At 46.6% G+C, this 17,765-nt stretch overlaps 1 protein-coding gene across 1 annotated transcript in view; it reads left to right on the top strand.

Annotated features, from left to right (window-relative positions):
* DIP2C (disco interacting protein 2 homolog C) overlaps nucleotides 1–17,765 on the top strand; it is a 351,333-nt gene that overhangs the window by 189,820 nt on the left and 143,748 nt on the right. The window contains exons 3-4 of the mRNA XM_034644335.1: nucleotides 3,881–4,006; nucleotides 11,867–12,076. Of these exons, the coding sequence (XP_034500226.1) occupies nucleotides 3,881–4,006; nucleotides 11,867–12,076 (336 nt within the window). The remainder of the gene's footprint in view (nucleotides 1–3,880; nucleotides 4,007–11,866; nucleotides 12,077–17,765) is intronic.

The raw sequence follows: 17,765 nt of genomic DNA, 5'->3' as shown, positions 1-17,765 counted from the left end.
TTCAGACCAGATGCCTCCTCTTAGCCTGTTTGCTGGGCTGTAGTCAGCTGTACTGTACGGTGTTCTCCTTGCGCTGGCCTCTGAGGGGCTTTCATTGAAGGTGGGGCCTGCAGTCGAACCAGATATCTGCCCCCACTTTGACTGTTGAGCTCACAGTAACTGAACTCAGGGCTGTCTGTTTTTGCTGCCTCCATGAGATTTTTGTTGGTGTGTGGGGCTGTCTGTCCTAGGCCACTGCTTGGGCTGCAGTTGAACTGGTGTGTGTGGTTATCTTCCCCTCTCTCCATGGCAGGGGTCCCTTTGGTGTGGTGCTGGTCACTGTGGGGTTGCTCGCGGAGTGAGATGAGGAAGGCACTGCTCTGGATGGACTCCTGTCCAGTGGGCAAGTTGGATGGGGAGGAGCCACAGGAGAGCGTGGTGGTGGATGTAACCTGTTAGACCATGACGGGAACTGGAGCCACTTCAGAGGGATGCCTACAAATGGGGCAGGTTGGGTGGAACGAGTCTGAAGGAGAATGTGGGGGCGGGGTGTGGTGTACTCTTAGCAAAGCTAGGTGGCCAGTGTCGGTGCTCGTTCCTGTAGGTGTCCAGGTATCTAGACGGGGAGCAAGGAGAGAAATGGTGCCTGCCAGTTCTTGTGTTCTTGGAGAAGTCTCCTAAAGATCTCTGCCCCTCCTGGGCATGAGCTGTGATTAGTAAATAAATACCCTTCCTGCGTGCCTCAGGAGGTTTTCGTACTGCCATTTCTGTGTTGTAGCTCAGTGGGTTGTTTGCTGTCTCTCCAAGGGCAGGGACTGTTTCATCGGCCATCAGACCCTCCCAGAGGTGAGCTGCTGATTTTCAAAGTACCCTGAGTTAAGCCCCACTGATTGTAAAAACCCATGAAGCCCAGCCTCACTGGTTTTCAAAGCCGAATGTTATGGGGTCTCATCTTCCCAGTGCAGGGTCCCCCGTGTCAGGGGTGGCCCGTATGGGGTCTTTCCCTCTCCTGTCCCCACACTCGTGGTGTCCTTCCTGTTTGTGGTTAGTCTCACAGGCTGGTTTGGTTCTGGAATGGGTCTCTGCCCCTCCTCCTGCTTGCAGTGTGGTCTCCTGTATATGATCAACTATGAAGAGCCTGTTCTGCTGGTCTTAGGGGTTTGTTCTGGGTTAGTTACACTGATGTGGGTGTCATCTAGCTGTGTTCATAGGACAAGAAGACATTGGAACCCTTCTACTCCACCATCTTCCCTGGAAGTCTGAGAAATCCCAGTTCTCAGTATTTATTTGAAAGAATTGAAAGCAGGAACTTAAACAGGTATTTACACATAAGCGTTCACGACAGCATATTCACGATAGCCAGGAGGCAGACACAACTTAAATATTTATTGATGGTTGAATCAATAAAGAAGATATGTTATATCCATACAGTAGAACATTATTCAGCCTTAATGAAATTCTGACATATGCCACAACATAGATGGACCTTGAGTACATTATGCTAAAAACTCTAATGCTTCCAGAAGAAACTAGGATATCTTTTGGACCTTGGGGTAGGCAAAGATTTCATAGACAGCAGTGAAAAAGCATTGGTTAGGAAAAAAAAATACAGCAAATCTCATGAAAATTTAAAATTTCTTATCTGGTACACTGGTAAAGGTATAAAGGTGAGCCACAGATTCAGGGTAAATATTTTCAAAACATATACCTTAAAATAACTTGTACCTATAATATGTAAAGAACTGTAAATCCACAATGAAAAGGCAGCTCAAAAGATGGCCAAAACCTTGAACAGGTACTTCCCAACAGATGGCATACTCGAGTCCAGTAAGCCCAAGGGGGGGTGCTCAGCTTCAACCATCAGGTGAATGCAAACTGAAATCCCCAGTGAGGTTCCCCTTCCCAACCACGATGGCGTCTGCTGTGGCAAAGATTGAGTGTACCAAGTGTTGGTAAAGACGTGTCAGGACTAGAACCTCAAACACGGCTGGCGGAGATGTGAACTACCATAACCACTCGTGAGCGGCTTGGCGATTTCTTTAAATTAAAACTCGCACTTACCGTATGGCCCAGCAATTACACCTGTAGACATTAGCAAAGAGGAGTGAAAATGTCTGCATAAACGCATGTATGGGAGTCTTCGCCGTAGATGTTCTGTAATAGCCCAGAACTGGACGTAACGCAAATATCCATCAACTGGAGAAGTATGAGCGGATTATGACACAGTCATGTGCTGTGTTAGGTCTCAGTGGTAAGACGCTATGGAGCACTGAAGCATGCAGCCACATGAACGAGTGTGTCAGCAGGCAGAACCGATATGGTCATATAAAGTCTGTGCGATTCTGTTTGTGTGCAGGTCAGGAGCCAAGGAAAGCCTGTCAAAGTCTTGAGCAGTAGCTGTTTATTCAGGGTGGGTTTGATTGGAAGGACACACGCAGCGACTTTGGTCCATAGATCCGTCCTGTGTCTCGACTGGGGTAATGGTTCTACAGCTAGATTTCCACGTATTAAAATGTATCAGTTGTACTTCAGATCTGAACATTTCACTGTTTTGCACTCTCTCCCCGCACCTGTAAATGAATACTGACCTCTGTTTCATAGCTTTTCTTTTCATAGTGTCTTTTCACACTTTCTGCAAGAAGAGATGCAGGCCGCAGGTGGCCCGTGGGGGGCGTTGGGTGGCCTGTTCTAAAATGCCGACCTGCTGGAGTTTTCATAGGAACGGCTAGAGTGTGGTGTGTTTGGTGGTAAAGGGTGTGGACCCTGAGGTGTTCACACCTGGGTTCACACCGAGCAATACCGCCCCCACGTTAATAGTTGGGACAGCTTCGTGCCTCTGTTTCCTCACCTGGGAAACGCTGGGAGTAGCTCCTTGGTGCGGCTGTGTGCAGATGGCGTGGAGCCGTATTGAGCCTGCCTGCTGCCCTCTTGTGGGCTCCCGGTTCCACGTGTTCTCCTGCGGAGAAGACCCCCCCGCACCCCACCATGGACTCAGATCGTGGCAGCCCTGCTTAAAGTCCCCAGTGCCTCCCTGTCAGACGTGAAGTGGGAGCCAGGCCACCTGCCCCGCCTCAGAAGCCCTCGTCCTGATGCGTCCCTCCCCAGGGCACTGCTCTCTCTGCCAGCACCTGCTCGTTCACCTGCCACACCGGGGAGCTGCCTTTCCTCTACGCCACAGGGATTCTCATCTCGACAGAATGGCTGTTTATTCTTACTATTCCAACTTCATGTCGACAGAACTCTTCCCTGGCCTCACAGTGCAGTAGGCAGTGTGTTTATGCTGTTTCATTCCTGCCCTAGATGATTGCCCTTTGGGTGTCCCTTACCCGTTAGAAGGTCAGCTGCGTCAGACAGCTCCTTGTCCGCCTGATTCCCACCGTACCCCCAGCCCTGAGGACACTTACGAAGTAGGCGTTCAGTAAATATTTGTGGGGTGAATACAATGGGCTGATACACTCAAAAGGCCAAACACAGTGACTGACACCCCTGGGGAGTGTTCGTGGAAATCACTGCTTCAGCCCGTAAGGGGTGACTCGCCCCCTTAACAGAACATTGACATGAATCAATGTTTGAGGAGTGTCCTCTGAAGAAATACCCACAGATCAACTAAGAAAAAAGTCACACAGCACTTTGCAGCCAGTATGTGATTATTTATGCAGGATCTAGGGTAAAAAAAAAAATGAATCATTAAAAGTCTGAATGAATTTGAATGTCATTTCTCTGCAGCTTTCAAGCCAGTGGTTTTCTGCTTCTTTTCCTTCCTTCCCCGCCCATCTGTTTGTGACAATTCCTGTAGGAGGATAAACTATTTCACAGGACCAGACCGAAGGGGGGAAGAAAGGCTTGGGGCCTGCGGGATGTCCCTGAACAATGGGGTGATTGAGCTCTCCTTTTGTTTTAGACGTCCACACAGAAGCCGTGCAGGCAGCACTGGCTAAACACAAAGAAAGGAAGATGGCGGTGCCCATGCCTTCCAAACGCAGGTCCTTGGTTGTGCAGACCTCGATGGATGCCTACACACCTCCAGGTGAGCAGCGGGCCCACTGTCCGCTTCCTAAAGTGACGAGCGAGCCTTGCAGTTAATGCCCCGCTCGCTCAAGCAGTCCCGGTCTTTGTCGCTTTCAGACTGATCGTACTGTCATTCAGATTTTGTGAACCAGAAGTCCAGTGGATGCACTCTGAATTAAACTTGGAACGGAAATGAACGTTATGTATGTGTCTATACAAATGTGTATTTTCATCTTTTCATTGAGATTCATAAATGATGCAGCCTTTAAAGTCCTAACCAAATTTTATTTAATGCAACAAAATTTTACTTAATGCTTCATGTAGCAAAAGGGAAGAGTTTGTGCCTCCACAGTTATAACTGAAGTTGGGCTTCTCTTCTGCCTGGATTGATCTGTACATATTCTCAAGTCCTTCAAATATCAATATGTCGTGAGGTTGTATTGAGAAATCCAATGAATTGAAAAATTCATGCAGTTACCTTAACTTGGGGTCCTCGTCGTTTTCCTGTAATGTGCATGTAGTGTTTGGGCCTCTGGACACCTCGGTGTCTGTCACAGCGGCTTATTTCTGCTGTGGAGATGTGACAGCAGCCAGGGCAGCATGTCAGTGAGTGGCTGTGTGCCAATAAAACTTTATTTACAGAGACAGGCAGAGGGCCAGTCTGGTCCACAGGCCTGCTGGCGACCCCACTCTAAATGGTTGATAACTACCGAAGTTCTCTGTATGGTGACTAACATAATATAATAAAAAAAATTATTATTAAAAAAAAGTAAAATGTAAAAAAACAAAAACAAAAAAACTACCTAAGTTCTCTGCTTCACTTGACCCAAATAATTACAATCTTTGTTTTATGGTCTTCAAAACCAGAGTAAAGCACAAAGTTAAATTATCCAGGTACCTTTAGAAAACATGAAGGATCGAGCCTAGTTTATTTGGTGTTTTTTCTGTAATTTTATTTTTATTCCAATATTATTCATGCCATTGTTGCCACTGTGCCTTTCTGCAGACCTGAATTACCTTGCACAGTACAGAGGAATGTATACAACGCTTTGTCAAGTATTTTGACGTTCAGTCCTGAGTGTTTGCAAGCAGGGAGAGTAATAGACACGCATATGATTCAGTGTCTTCGCCCTGTGTGTACATGTAGTCACCGTGTCAGCACACGCAGTTAGCGCAGTGCTCTCTGTTCCCCGTGCTGCGCTTTGCATCCCTGGTCTCACCTGTTTTGTAACCAGAAGTTTGTACCGCTCAGTCCCCTTCACCTATTCTGTCCATCCCCCCACCCACCTCCCTTCTGGTAACCACCAGTTTGTTCTCCGTATTTGAGTCTCTTTCTGGTTTTTGTTGGTTCATTTTTTTTCTTTAATTCCATATGTGAGTGAAAACACACACTGTATGACTTTCTCTGCCTGACTTACGTCACTCTGCATCATGCCCTCAAGCTCCCTCCACATCGTAGCAAATGGCAAGACTCCATTCTTTTTATGGTTGTATATAGACACCACCTCTTCTTTGTCCATTCGTCTGTCCATGGACACTTGGGGTGATTCCATATCTTGCTTATTGTAAATAATGCTACAAAAGACATAGGGGAGCATATATCTTTTTGAATTAGTGTTTCATTTTCTTCAGATAAATACACAGCAGTGCAATTGCTGGATCATAGGGCAGCTCTATATTTAGCTTTCTGAGGAACCTCCATACTGTTCTCCAGAGTGGCTGCACGAGTTTGCATTCCCACCAACAGTGCACGGGGTTCCCTTCCCTTCACATCCTTCCCACAATTGTTATTTGTTGTCTTTCTGATACTAGTCCTTCTGACAGATGTGAAGTGATACATGATTTTGATTTGTATTTGCCTGATGCTGAGTGATGTTGGGCATCTTCTCATGTGTCCGTTGGCCATTTGTGTGGCCTCTCTGGAAAATGTCTGTTGAGCGCCTCTGCCCATTTTTTACTCAGATAGTTTGGATTTTTTTTTTTTGTCTTTATTTGTATGAGTTCTTTATATATTTTGGATTTTAACCCCTTATTGGATATGTGATTTGCAATTATCTTCTTACATTCAATAGGTTGCCTTTTTGTTTTGTTGATGGTTTCTTCCACTGTGCAAAGCTTTTCAGTTTGAGAATCTTAATTACTTTTGTGTGCTTTTATTTCCCTTGTGTGAGGAGACAGGTCCAAAAAATATTGCTAAGGCATATTTCCAAGAGTCTACTGGCTATTTTCTTTTTTTAGGAGTTTTATGGTTTTCAGCGTCACATTTAGATCTGTAATCCATTTTGAGTTTATTTTTGTGTATGGTGTAAGAAAGTGGTCAGTTTAATTCTTTTGCATTAGCCGTCCAGTTTTCCCAACACCATTTGTTTAAGAGACTGTCTTTTTCCCATTGCATAGTCTTGCCTCATTGTCATAGATTAATTGACCATATCAACAGGCGTTTATGTCTGGACTCCCTATTCTGTTAATGTGGTGAAAAGTTTTATTTTGTGTATGTTTTTGCAACAAACAGAATGGACTTACAAGGATAACAAACCCACTTAAACCAAGTGTAAACAGCGTTCAAGGAGAGAGGCATTTTTCTGAGCTACTTTTTTATGAAAAATGATGAGTTTAAAATGCAAGAAGCGATGTGATTATTCACGTATGTGCTTTTCCCGTGTTGAATCCATCCCCAGAAATGTTGTTATGTCATTCATGATGAACGACAAAACTTCAGAGAATCAAACGTTGTGCAGATATCCTTGCAAAATATAAAAGAACATTATTGGGAATGTTATTTTTGACGAAATATTTGCATTGAATTATTTGATTAGCGCTTTCTTGTACACCGTGTAATACGTTTTGTAAATTGTCATGCAAGAGTCTTAGTGATAATATCACATACGGGATAGTTTTATACAATCAAATGCCAGCACCGTCATCATAAAAATTTTTATTCACAACCTATTTTGTGCATAGCAGTCATCTACATATTTATAACCACACTTGAACAAAACCTTAGGGCTAAGCTTCATTTTCTGTCATTCTGTTTTCCTTGGTTGTGGATAACCGTGTCTTGTTAGAATTCTTCTCATGTGCACAGCTCTTCAGAGCATACCCCTGAAGTATATATTTTCTGTGTGAAATGACTAGTCACTGACCAGTATCATAGTCTCTGGAAAAGATCTAATTGGATTGTTACACTCTCAGTCTTGTATAGGAGAAGAAGATTTTTTTTTTAAGTAAATTCTTCCTCCAGTGTGGGACTCGAACCCACCACCCCAAGATGAAGAGTCACATGTTCTACCAACTGAGCCAACCAGGACACATTTAAATAAAAAATGAGGATAATTAAGAATACAAGGTTGAAAAAATACACAATGCAAACATGAAATGTAAAGCAAACAATTCTTTCTTAATATCAGACAAATGGCAAGACCAAGGGAGTACAAGTTATAAAGAGGGACCGTGCATAATAGAAAGTGGGCAATTCATCAGGAAGACATAATAGTGACTGTATACGTAAAAAAGCTTTATAATTTATAAAGGGGAAACTGGCATAATGAGGGGAGAGTAGAAAAATCAAGAATAATAATTGGAGATTTAAAAAGTCCTTTCTTAAGTAATAAATTGTCAAAACAACACTGTCATCCAACTTGATGCAGCTGATACTCACAGAATCTTACACTCAACTACTGTAGAATACACGTCTTTTTTTTAAGATTTTATCTGTTAGAGAGAGAGCGCGAGCAAGAGCATGAGCAGGGGGTGGAGAGAGGGGCAGGGAGAGGCAGACGCCCCGCTGAGCAGGGAGCCCGATGCGGGGCTCAATCCCAGAACCCCAACATCATGACCTGAGCCGAAGGCAGACGCTTAACTGACCGAGCCACCCAGGCGTCCCCACATTCATCTGTAATACATTTCTTGAGGTATAATTGACACTCCATAGAACTAACCTATGATAAGTGTGTAACTCAGTGATTTTTAATAAATATATATAGATGATGTAACCATTGCCACAGCCTAGTTTTAGAACATTTCCATCACCCCAGAAGTTTCCTTGTGCCCATTTGCAGTTAATTCCCGTTCTCACACTGAGCTATAGGGAGTCTCTGTAAATATTCTAGACATCTTATAGATAAAATTATAAAATACGTTCTTTCACATCTTGCTTCGATAGGATCATACTTTTGAACACCCTCCCGTGTTGTCGCATCATCGATTCGTTCCTTCTCGTTGCCGAATTGTGTCCTGTTAGATACTCCACATTTTGGTCATCCATCCACTGGTTGGTAGATATTTAGCTTGTTTCCAGTTTTCGCCTATTGTGATAGGACTGCTGTGCACATCGATGTACGTATGTTTGTGTGTACGTACATCATTTACCTTGAGTAGCTTCCTAGGAGTTGAATTAATGCATCTTATGGTTAGTGTATGCTTAACTTCCAGGAAACTGCCACGTTGTTTCCATATGGCTGCCACCGTTGTCCATGCCTACTTGCAAGATAGGAGATTTCAGGTTCTCAGCATCCTTACCAACACTTAGTATTGTCTGTCTTTTTTATTGTAGCTGTTCTAGTGGATATGAAATGTTATCTCGTTGTGGTTTTAATTTGCATCTTCGAATGGGCCTGTTTGCTATTTGTATATATTCATTGGTTAAGTGTCCACACTTTTCCCCATTTTTGAAATGAATTGTCTGTCTTCTCACTAGTTGAGATTTGTTTATATAATCTGAATACAAGTCCTTTGCCAGATACACAGTTTACAAACTATGTTTGCCTTCCCTTAATTGAGTCTAGTATCTGTATAAAGATATTTTGTATCTTTATCTTATATCCTGTGACCTTGCTAGACATTTATTAATTCAAGAATTGTTTAGTGTGTTCCTTGGGATTTTCTACATACAAGATCATATTATCTGTGACTAAAGACAGCTTTAATGTTTCCTTTCCAATCTGGATGCCTTTAAGTTATTCTTTTTGCTGTATTTCACTGGCTGGAGCTTTGCTGATAATGTTGAATAAAAGTGGTAAGAGGGGATCTCCTCACCTTAGTCTTGATCTTAGGGGAAACATGTTCAGTCTTAATATTAAATACAGTGTTAGCTGTGGGTTTTCACAGATGCCCTTTGTTAGGCTGAGGAAGTTCCTTTCTGTTCCTGCATTGTTGAGAGCTTTTATCACGAGTTAGTGTTAGATTTTGTGAAATACTTTTTCTGTGACTTTCAAGGCTAACTTAGGGGTCTTCTCCCTTTATTAATATGGTGTATAACATTAATTCACTTCTGAATGTCACCACTTGGTCCTGGTGTGTACTATCCATTTTATATGGTGCTTGATTCTGTTTGCTAATACTTTTTCAGGGTTTTTGTGTCTGTATCACGAGGGTTATTTTTCTGTGGTTTTCCTGTGAAAAGGTGTGGGGTGGGAATGAAAGGTGGACAGTAAAGAGGCATGAGAACACCCGGTGGAGACGGCAGTATTTGGGTGGATATATATGGGTATATGTGTTTCTCAAAAATTGTTAAGTCTGAGGACTTGAACGTTTTTCCAACAGGCTACAGATGGCCAGTAATGCAAGACAAAATGACTTACGTGAGTGATCGTTAGGGAAACGCAAGTCAAAACTACAATGAGGGGCGCCTGGGTGGCACAGCGGTTAAGCGTCTGCCTTCGGCTCAGGGCGTGATCCCGGCGTTATGGGATCGAGCCCCACATCAGGCTCCTCTGCTGTGAGCCTGCTTCTTCCTCTCCCGCTCCCCCTGCTTGTGTTCCCTCTCTCGCTGGCTGTCTCTATCTCTGTCAAATAAATAAATAAAATCTTTAAAAAAAAAAAAAACTACAATGAGATACAACCTTNGGCTCCTCTGCTATGAGCCTGCTTCTTCCTCTCCCACTCCCCCTGCTTGTGCTCCCTCTCTCGCTGGCTGTCGCTATCTCTGTCAAATAAATAAATAAAATCTTTAAAAAAAAAAAAAACTACAATGAGATACAACCTTACACCCACTAGGATGGCCACTGTCAAAAAAACAAAACAAAACAAACAAACAAAAAACAACAGAAGATTACAAGTGTTGGTGAGGACATGGAGAAAATTGAGCCTTTGTGCACTGTTGATGGGAATGTAAAAAGGTGCCCCCTCCATGGTACACAGCAACCCCGTGTCCCTCCGCAGATGAACGCAGAAGTAAAGGACATGCTGCGGTACACCCCAACATGATGAATCTTGAGGGTGTTACGCTGAGTGAAACAGCCACACGCAGACAGATGCTGTATGATCCCATTGTGTGAGGTACTCAAGAGTGGCCCATGTCATATACAGAGAAAGCAAACTGGCGGTGTCCAGGGCCTGTGGGGAGGGGAGGATGGAGGGTTATTGTTTAATGGGGACAGAGTTTCAGATTTGCAAGTTGAAGAGAACCTTTTGAGGTAAATGGTGGGGACAGTTGCACAGCTTATGAGTGTATTTATACTACCCAATTTCTTTAAAATGGTCAAGATGGTAAAATTTATATTGTATTTTATCACAGTCAAAAAATTGAAAGAAGTCTTAGGTCTGAATTTAAAAAAAAGTGTCAATTTTATTTTTCTTTGAATTATAATGCTGCTGTTTTACAAGGCAGAGCAGAGGGGAGGGAATTTGTTTGGCTCCTACTATTACAGCTGTTTTTCTAACAAATTCCTAACAGACTTTCAAAAATGTTCCAGATAGTGCAGGCCATGTCACAATGTTAACAAAGCCTGAGTGTAAATATCCTTCACAGATATTGTTGTGTTGGAAAAAAAAAAAAGAATCCTATGTCTTGATTTAAGACAAATCGTCATTTCTCTCATTCTCATTAGATGTCTTGAGCTACTCGTGGTTTTTTGTTTTGTTTTGTTTTATTAATATTTTTTTAATTATACTGTGTTAGTCACCATACAGTACATCCCTGGTTTCTGATGTAAAGTTCAGTGATTCATTAGTTGCGTATAACACCCAGTGCACCGTGCAATACGTGCTCTCCTTACTACCCATCACCGGTCCATCCCAACTCGTGGTCTTTTATCCCTCCTGGCATCTCGCATAAGTCACAGCAGTAGGACCCGGAACTCACTCCTACATGGGTGTTTGAATAATAAGGACACCAATGTTTAATTCTTGAAAATTTCTCTGCTAGGTGAAATCTTATTAAATGAAAATAGTTCCATTAATTTTAATGTAAAAAGTGACATGTTTTATCTAAATCCAAGATGCACAATTTTCACAGAGAAAAAATAGGGAGTGAGAAAATTTTATTAGAAATGAATGTTAAATACATTTAGCTTGCTCATAATATGTTATGTGATGGCATATTGTCCTCACCAAAGGAGGGTCAAAGTGTTGAGCACGTAGGTTGGTGGGAAAGCGATGGGAGTCCTTCTAACTTCCACACCATATCCCCCGCTGACACCTTACTCTTCGAGGAGGCATATGGTTATCTTCACTCACACAGAATTCAAAAATACATTATAGCTTGGAGAAACACCCCAGGTCTCAACAAGGGCTACAAACACACTCTGAAACACACGAAAGTTCAACAGCTCTTAGAGAATGCTGCCCCCATCCTTCTCGCTTGCTGTCGGCATGCCTGGAAATATTTACTCCCAAACTGTTGAGTGGAGCAAATTGGTGAGTATGTCTTTGAGATTGTAATATCAAAAACAAACAAACAATTTTCGTGGCATATTTATTGAAGGTGTTCTGGATGAAAAGTTCATTATACTAAAAAATAATTCATTAGCTGAGATGTGGTGTAACTTCTCAAGAGCGTTCAAGTGAAAGGTGCTGGACGGTGAGCGCGTGTGGCGGGTCTGTGCGGCGTTGACGCGGTGTGTTTCTTTGCTGGTGCTCACAGGTCTCCTCTCTTTCACAGATACCTCCTCGGGCTCAGAAGACGAAGGCTCGGTGCAGGGTGACTCCCAGGGGACCCCCACCTCCAGCCAGGGCAGCATCAACATGGAACACTGGATCAGCCAGGCCATCCATGGTTCCACCACGTCCACAACCTCTTCCTCCTCCACCCAGAGCGGGGGCAGCGGTGCCGCCCACAGGCTGGCCGACGTCATGGCCCAGACGCACATAGGTGAGTGCCTACTCCCCTTGGCAGGTGGGGCGCCGTTTAGGAGCTGTGCCCTTGGCATTTACCAGCTAGCTCGTCTGTGCGTCTCGGCCGTGGGGTCCGTTCGAGGGACAGCACAGAGCCCAGCCCCGACTCTTCTGCCTTGCTGCTTTGGTTTTACCGTTTTGTGAAACCTTCAGTCTGGCCGTTTCTCACCATCCCCGATGTGTCTGACGGCTAGGATGCCAGGAGCTTTCTGCTCGTAAAGGAATGCGTGCCTGTTCGTTAGGGCGCCGTGGAACCATGTATCTGCATGTTTTCTCCTCACACTCAAACGCACGTCCACATGGAGTTGTAATAGTGCTGACAAACAAGGCAGGGAATTCTAAAGTGAATTTGCTATACTTCGGGTATCATTCGAGAAGGTGGGGGCTTCGGTCACTTCTGCTTTTGCCTGCTCTCTGCCGTGGTATTTAAAGTTCTTGGCTGGTCCAGGTTCCATCTGATGTGGGTTCTGTAATGAGGAAGAGCGTCTCTGTTGGAATGGACACACAGTTAGAAAGCCTTGCCTGAGATGTTTGAAAATAGTGTGAAAGGAGATTAAGGAGGAATTACTGGAGTAGAAGAGAGTGCGTTGGACGAGCTGCTGGAATTGTGGGCAAGCGAGGAGCCTGTTTCTCTGCCCGCCCCGTGCCTGAGCTCCTTATGCCCGGACACGAGTCCTTGTCTGGTGTGCACAGGGCAAGTACGACGCCCCGATCGCAGCTCGCCCGTTTCAGCGATGGATTAAGACTTTTGAGCTTCCCAGTAAAAACCTTTCACAGACTGAATTACTTACTTTGAATGTGGTGCCAGGAGAGTTCAGAATGCTCCCCGTTCAAACCACCACGTGGACATGGGTCACCTTGCCACAGGACACACCCCTCCCGGTGCTCCATCAGACCTCTTGTCTGCAGAAGTCCCAAGTTTAGAAAACAGGTAAAGATCGTGAATTAAGTACCATACAAACATCTCAGGCTCAGAGGTTTTCGTTTCTAGATTATCATCTATTTGAGAGAGTTCAAAGAAACTCAAACCACTTTTTTTTAGGACTTCGCCCCAAAAGCGCTCACTTGAATGCAGTTGAAGTTAGATGCATCAGCTTTTAGCTTTGCTGATACAAGTATCAGAGATGAGCTTTTTTCTCCTGCAGAAACTAGTCTGGTCTCCGTTCCCACACAAACGTGCTGCTGGCGTCTTCAGAAGCCACTTCTTCCTGCTTTGGTTTTTTTAGTGGGGAAAAAAGGGAACAACGATTGCTTTGTACCTCTCAGAGCTGTGGTGAGTAAAAAAGAGAAAATAGGAAAATTCTTATTTTTTGGACGGTGACAGTCCAATGCCAAGTGGTGTTATCAGAGCTCGGTTTTACACCGCGAGTGACAGCAACACGGTTCCGTGAACACCGAGCACCGCTGTGGAGATCGGAGTATGTTACAGACTACTGAGAGAGGTGTGACCACGACACAGGTCTGGCTTTGTCTCGCGTGTGATTCGGAGCCTGGGGCAGCGTCCGCCCGTGCTGTCCGGCACCTGCGTGGACAGTTAGATGTGCCGCTCACTCCAGCCTGGGAAGCTGGCACGCGCTGGAATTCTGTTCACTTCAAGGAAGTCTCAGAATCTTACCAAGAGAAACATATAATTTCACTGCATTTGGTTCTCCCTTTGTGATGTTTCGTGTGAAATCTGGAGGAAATTCTAGCACAGAGGATTAAATTTATCCAGACTATAAAAGGTGGCATGACTCACATACCTCACATCTCAAGGCAACCTGAACAGAATCTACCGTGTGTGATGCTGTGGTCATTCCTAATCGGGCACAAGAGAAGTTCCTAGAATATCTGGAGATTTTTGTAAACGTGAAAAATTTTGAAAGAAAGCAGAGGCAAGATACAATAAAACAGTGAATAAAGGAGAACGACAGTTCCCCTGGCAAAGCAGCAGAGGGGGACGCGGAGGACTGGCGGCGTCTGAGCTTCTGTCGTGACCACCCAGGGTGTAGGGGATGAGGGTGTGCACGCGTGTGAGCGCGTGTGGGTGTCTGTTGAGACCATCTGAAGTCGAGGGCACGAAAGCGTGTGTGCACGTGTGTGCACGTGTGTGTGTGTGCACAAAGGAATTCAGAGCGAACGCACCACCACCCGTACCTCTCACCCGCATCCGCCAGGTGCTTATCCAGAGCGATGGGTGCTGCTTCTGCCCCATCAGGGGAGGGAAGCCCAGGGTCACGGACTGCGGAGGCCAAGAAGAGTCTGCCACAATGTGCACTGTTGTTCCCTGTTGCTGAAGCGAAATCCCAAGTTCTGTGGGTTTTCACGGTGATGACATACATAGGGCCCCCCAAGTGCACCCCCATAGTCAGGCCAGCTCCGTGTTCGGTGCAAAGACCACTTCCAGGTAGTTCTCCTTCCTCCGGCCCCGCTTGCTGTCGGTCTCTCATGGTGTGCGACACAAGGCCTCCACGACCTTCCCGTTCAGAGATGCAACAAAACATGCCCCGAGCCATCGGCTCCCGCACAATCAGGCAGGAACGCCGACCCTTCATCGCAGGCCCTCGTTCCAGTGAGAACCAGAATGTTCCAGATCATTCCTGGGACGTGTTTATTCAGAACCTTGTGCGTGTAACATGCTCGAGACAACTGGAAAAGAGAGGATTAACGGCTCTCAAGTCCTGCATCAACATCAGAAGCCCAGGGCATCACCCAGAGCAGGAAAACCAGTGGATTGCTTCTAAACTTCAGGAGGCACGTTTCTGAGAAGCATGGTGGGAAACATGGAGGTGGAAAATTGGGCAGAAAAGACTAGTATTTTTCTAGGCTGAGAGGTAAGAACAGAGCAGAATACATAACGTAGTTTGTGCAGTTAGAATCAGACTGTTCGTCCAGTAAATAGACTTTCGCTGGAGCCTCCTGGCCATTTTGTAGCTCCGGGCACGTGGGTGAGGCCGAGTCCATCTGCTGGCAGGCCCGTCCGAGACGCCATCTCATAGGGCTTGCTTTCCCCCGTGTGGGGCACATTGTCATCAGCGGACATTCGTAGGGGTAGCTGCTGTTCCAGACGGTGTTAGGATTCGCTGATGGGAATGCGGTGTGTGCTTTGTCAGTGAGCCAGTCCTCATCAGGTGTCCTCCACCGCCCTGGGAAACAGGTCAGAGGGCAGCCACGCTCCCCACACGTGTTGCCCGATGGGCCCGCAGCCTGGCAATTATGTATTCGTGTCTAGACGCCCCTTTACCGGGGAATTTATTCTGAGGGCTTGAATGTCCACCATGGTGATAAATTCCCCCATTTATTTATGTGTAATCATCCGAAGTATTAAATTCTATATTGGTACTTTTCAAGCATTTATAGTCTCAAAACATTAGATACTTACCGAGGACGGTGATGTTGGTGAAGCTCACACGCTTGGGGCTGGGGTCTCCCTGCAAAGCTCTCACCCCAAGAGCTCCCTGACTGCCACACGGTCAGCACGCTTTCCCGTCAAAGGGCCGGAGAGTAAATGACATGGGTTCGTGGGCCCCGCGGTGTCTGCTGGGACTGTTCCACTCTGCTCTCAGAGGTATCTGTAAGCAGTGGGTGTGTCTGTGTGGCAGTAAAACTTTATTTATAAAGACAGGTGGCGGGCGGCCCCGTGACGCACCGCTGGCCGCCCCCTGCTCAGGGAGCTCTACACCAGGCTACTGGGACAGCCTGCTGGGAAGGTGGACGGTTCTCACCCTGTGTCGTCACATTTAGTTGAGCGGAAAGCTGATATCTGCAGAAATGCTCGGGGACAGGGAGCGAACATCACCGCCCTTCTGTGTCCATCTGCTTGGGGAGCGTTCTCTAACCACAGACGCCTTTCCAGCTCAGACGTCGCCCTGTCTCTCGCTGCATCTTCCTGTTTCCTTTTCTGCAGAGGAGTGCTCACTCTTCTGAGGTCCATGCTTTCTCTGATGCTGGGTCCTGGGAGGTCAGCTCTTCCCTCCCAGCTTGGGGTGTCACCGACCGCTCACAGCCTCCTCTCCTGGCCTGCACCACACGCTGGCCCTCCCCTCTCGTGGCTCCTGTCCCACCGTCTCTCCATGTTCTTGCTGACTTCATGCACTCATGCGGTCTTCAAGGCCACCAGCTCTTCAGTGACACGTAGGTCTGCATTTCCCACCGTGAAATCCTCGCAGCCCCCATTTCAGAGCGCCTCCCGACACCGCACTCGGGTCCCCCATACCCCGGGACCAGCCTGTCGAAGAGGCTGTCCTCCCAGGAGCAGGCTCGAGACCTGAGCATCTGTGGCTCCTCGTTCCCATGACCCACGTGCATCCACGTTCTGGGTGTTCAGCTGCCGCACGTGTTGCAAGCCTTGTTCCTCTCCATGACTGCTCCCAGTCCCCTGCCTCCCATCCGGACTGTTTCAGCCTCTGATGCCCTCATGTCCTTGCCTTTCGTGCTGTTCGGAGCCCTGCTGCTCCTTCGGTGCTGTTAGGACACAGGTCTGCTCCTGACTCTTCCTGCGATTTTCCCCTCTCAACACTTGCTTATTTGGATTTTGTACTTAGAGTCAAAGTAATGATTTTTGGATCCAGAAGTGTCTCACCCCTCCTCCGTCGTGCACCCCGTGCCCCGGGAGCACCTCCCCAGCCTGCACACGCTCAGCGTGGTGCACACCGGAGACACCCATCTGTTTTGTTCTGCTGTTTACAACAGTAAATGCATTTAACTCAGAAAGTAGTAACAGAGTCATTTACAGCTGATGCACGTGAGTTTCACAGATTCTTTCTTGGAGCTTCTAAGAGGGTCCCCACCTACGGGGAGAAAAGGTGGAGGGAAGCGGCAGGCCTGAGGGTAAGGACGTCCTAGCCAGGAGGTCAAGGCGCCGTCATTTGGTTCCCTCAGCCCGGTGAGGGCTCACCACGCCTTGTTCTGCAGTGGGGAGACTGAGGCCCAGGAACGCTGGCGTGGTGGTCAGCAGGACCTGATGGGTGGGATGTAGGAGCACCTACTCGTCAGAACAGAAGAGAGCTCCTTTCCAGACAACTGCTCAGGTTCACTTTGCATTAACAGTGAAGATCTCAGTGTCCCCAGCAGCCCCCCCCCCACAGGGTCTGTGGAGGCTTTGGGACAGTTGGAGCCCGTCATCAGGAATTTGAATTTGTGGATATAAAAATCAAGAGGCTCTTGTTGGAAGTCGAAGGTTGCTGTTCTGATCTAGCGTGTACTTCCTGAGACCTGTGTGACCGTCGCTGTCCTATCTTCATGGGATCACACAGCATCCGTGTTTGAGGTCATACAGCCTGGCAGGCCTCCTGAAGTCAACCCTGACTCAGAACTTTGCCCAGAGAAATGCTGGTGCACAGAACGGCCTCGCCCTCTTGCAGCCACCTCTAGCTGCCGTGCCTGGATGGTCCGCCTGGAACGTGAAAGGCGAGTGTGGATCACCACCGGCAGGAACGGGTTAGGCTGACAGCTGGTGACACTTGGAGAAAGTCCTCTCTGCTGATCAGCTGTGTGGGGAGGAGGGACCCGAGCAGGGAGTGGTCAGGCCAGGCCCCCAGCAGGAGAGCAGATGCTCTGACCCCTCTGAGGGCCAGCTCCTTCCCTCGAGAAGGTCATGTCTGTCCCACTTCCGTGACATCATTGAGAAACCTGGAAGGCGTGTGAGCTGAGCAGCTGGGCACACAGGGTGCTCTGAGGGGTAACAG

The sequence above is a fragment of the Ailuropoda melanoleuca genome, chromosome 15 (genome assembly GCF_002007445.2).
Source record: "Ailuropoda melanoleuca isolate Jingjing chromosome 15, ASM200744v2, whole genome shotgun sequence".
Lineage (NCBI taxonomy): Eukaryota > Metazoa > Chordata > Mammalia > Carnivora > Ursidae > Ailuropoda > Ailuropoda melanoleuca.
Note: the sequence above shows the minus strand (reverse complement) of the source record. Positions and strands in the feature narration are given on the sequence as shown.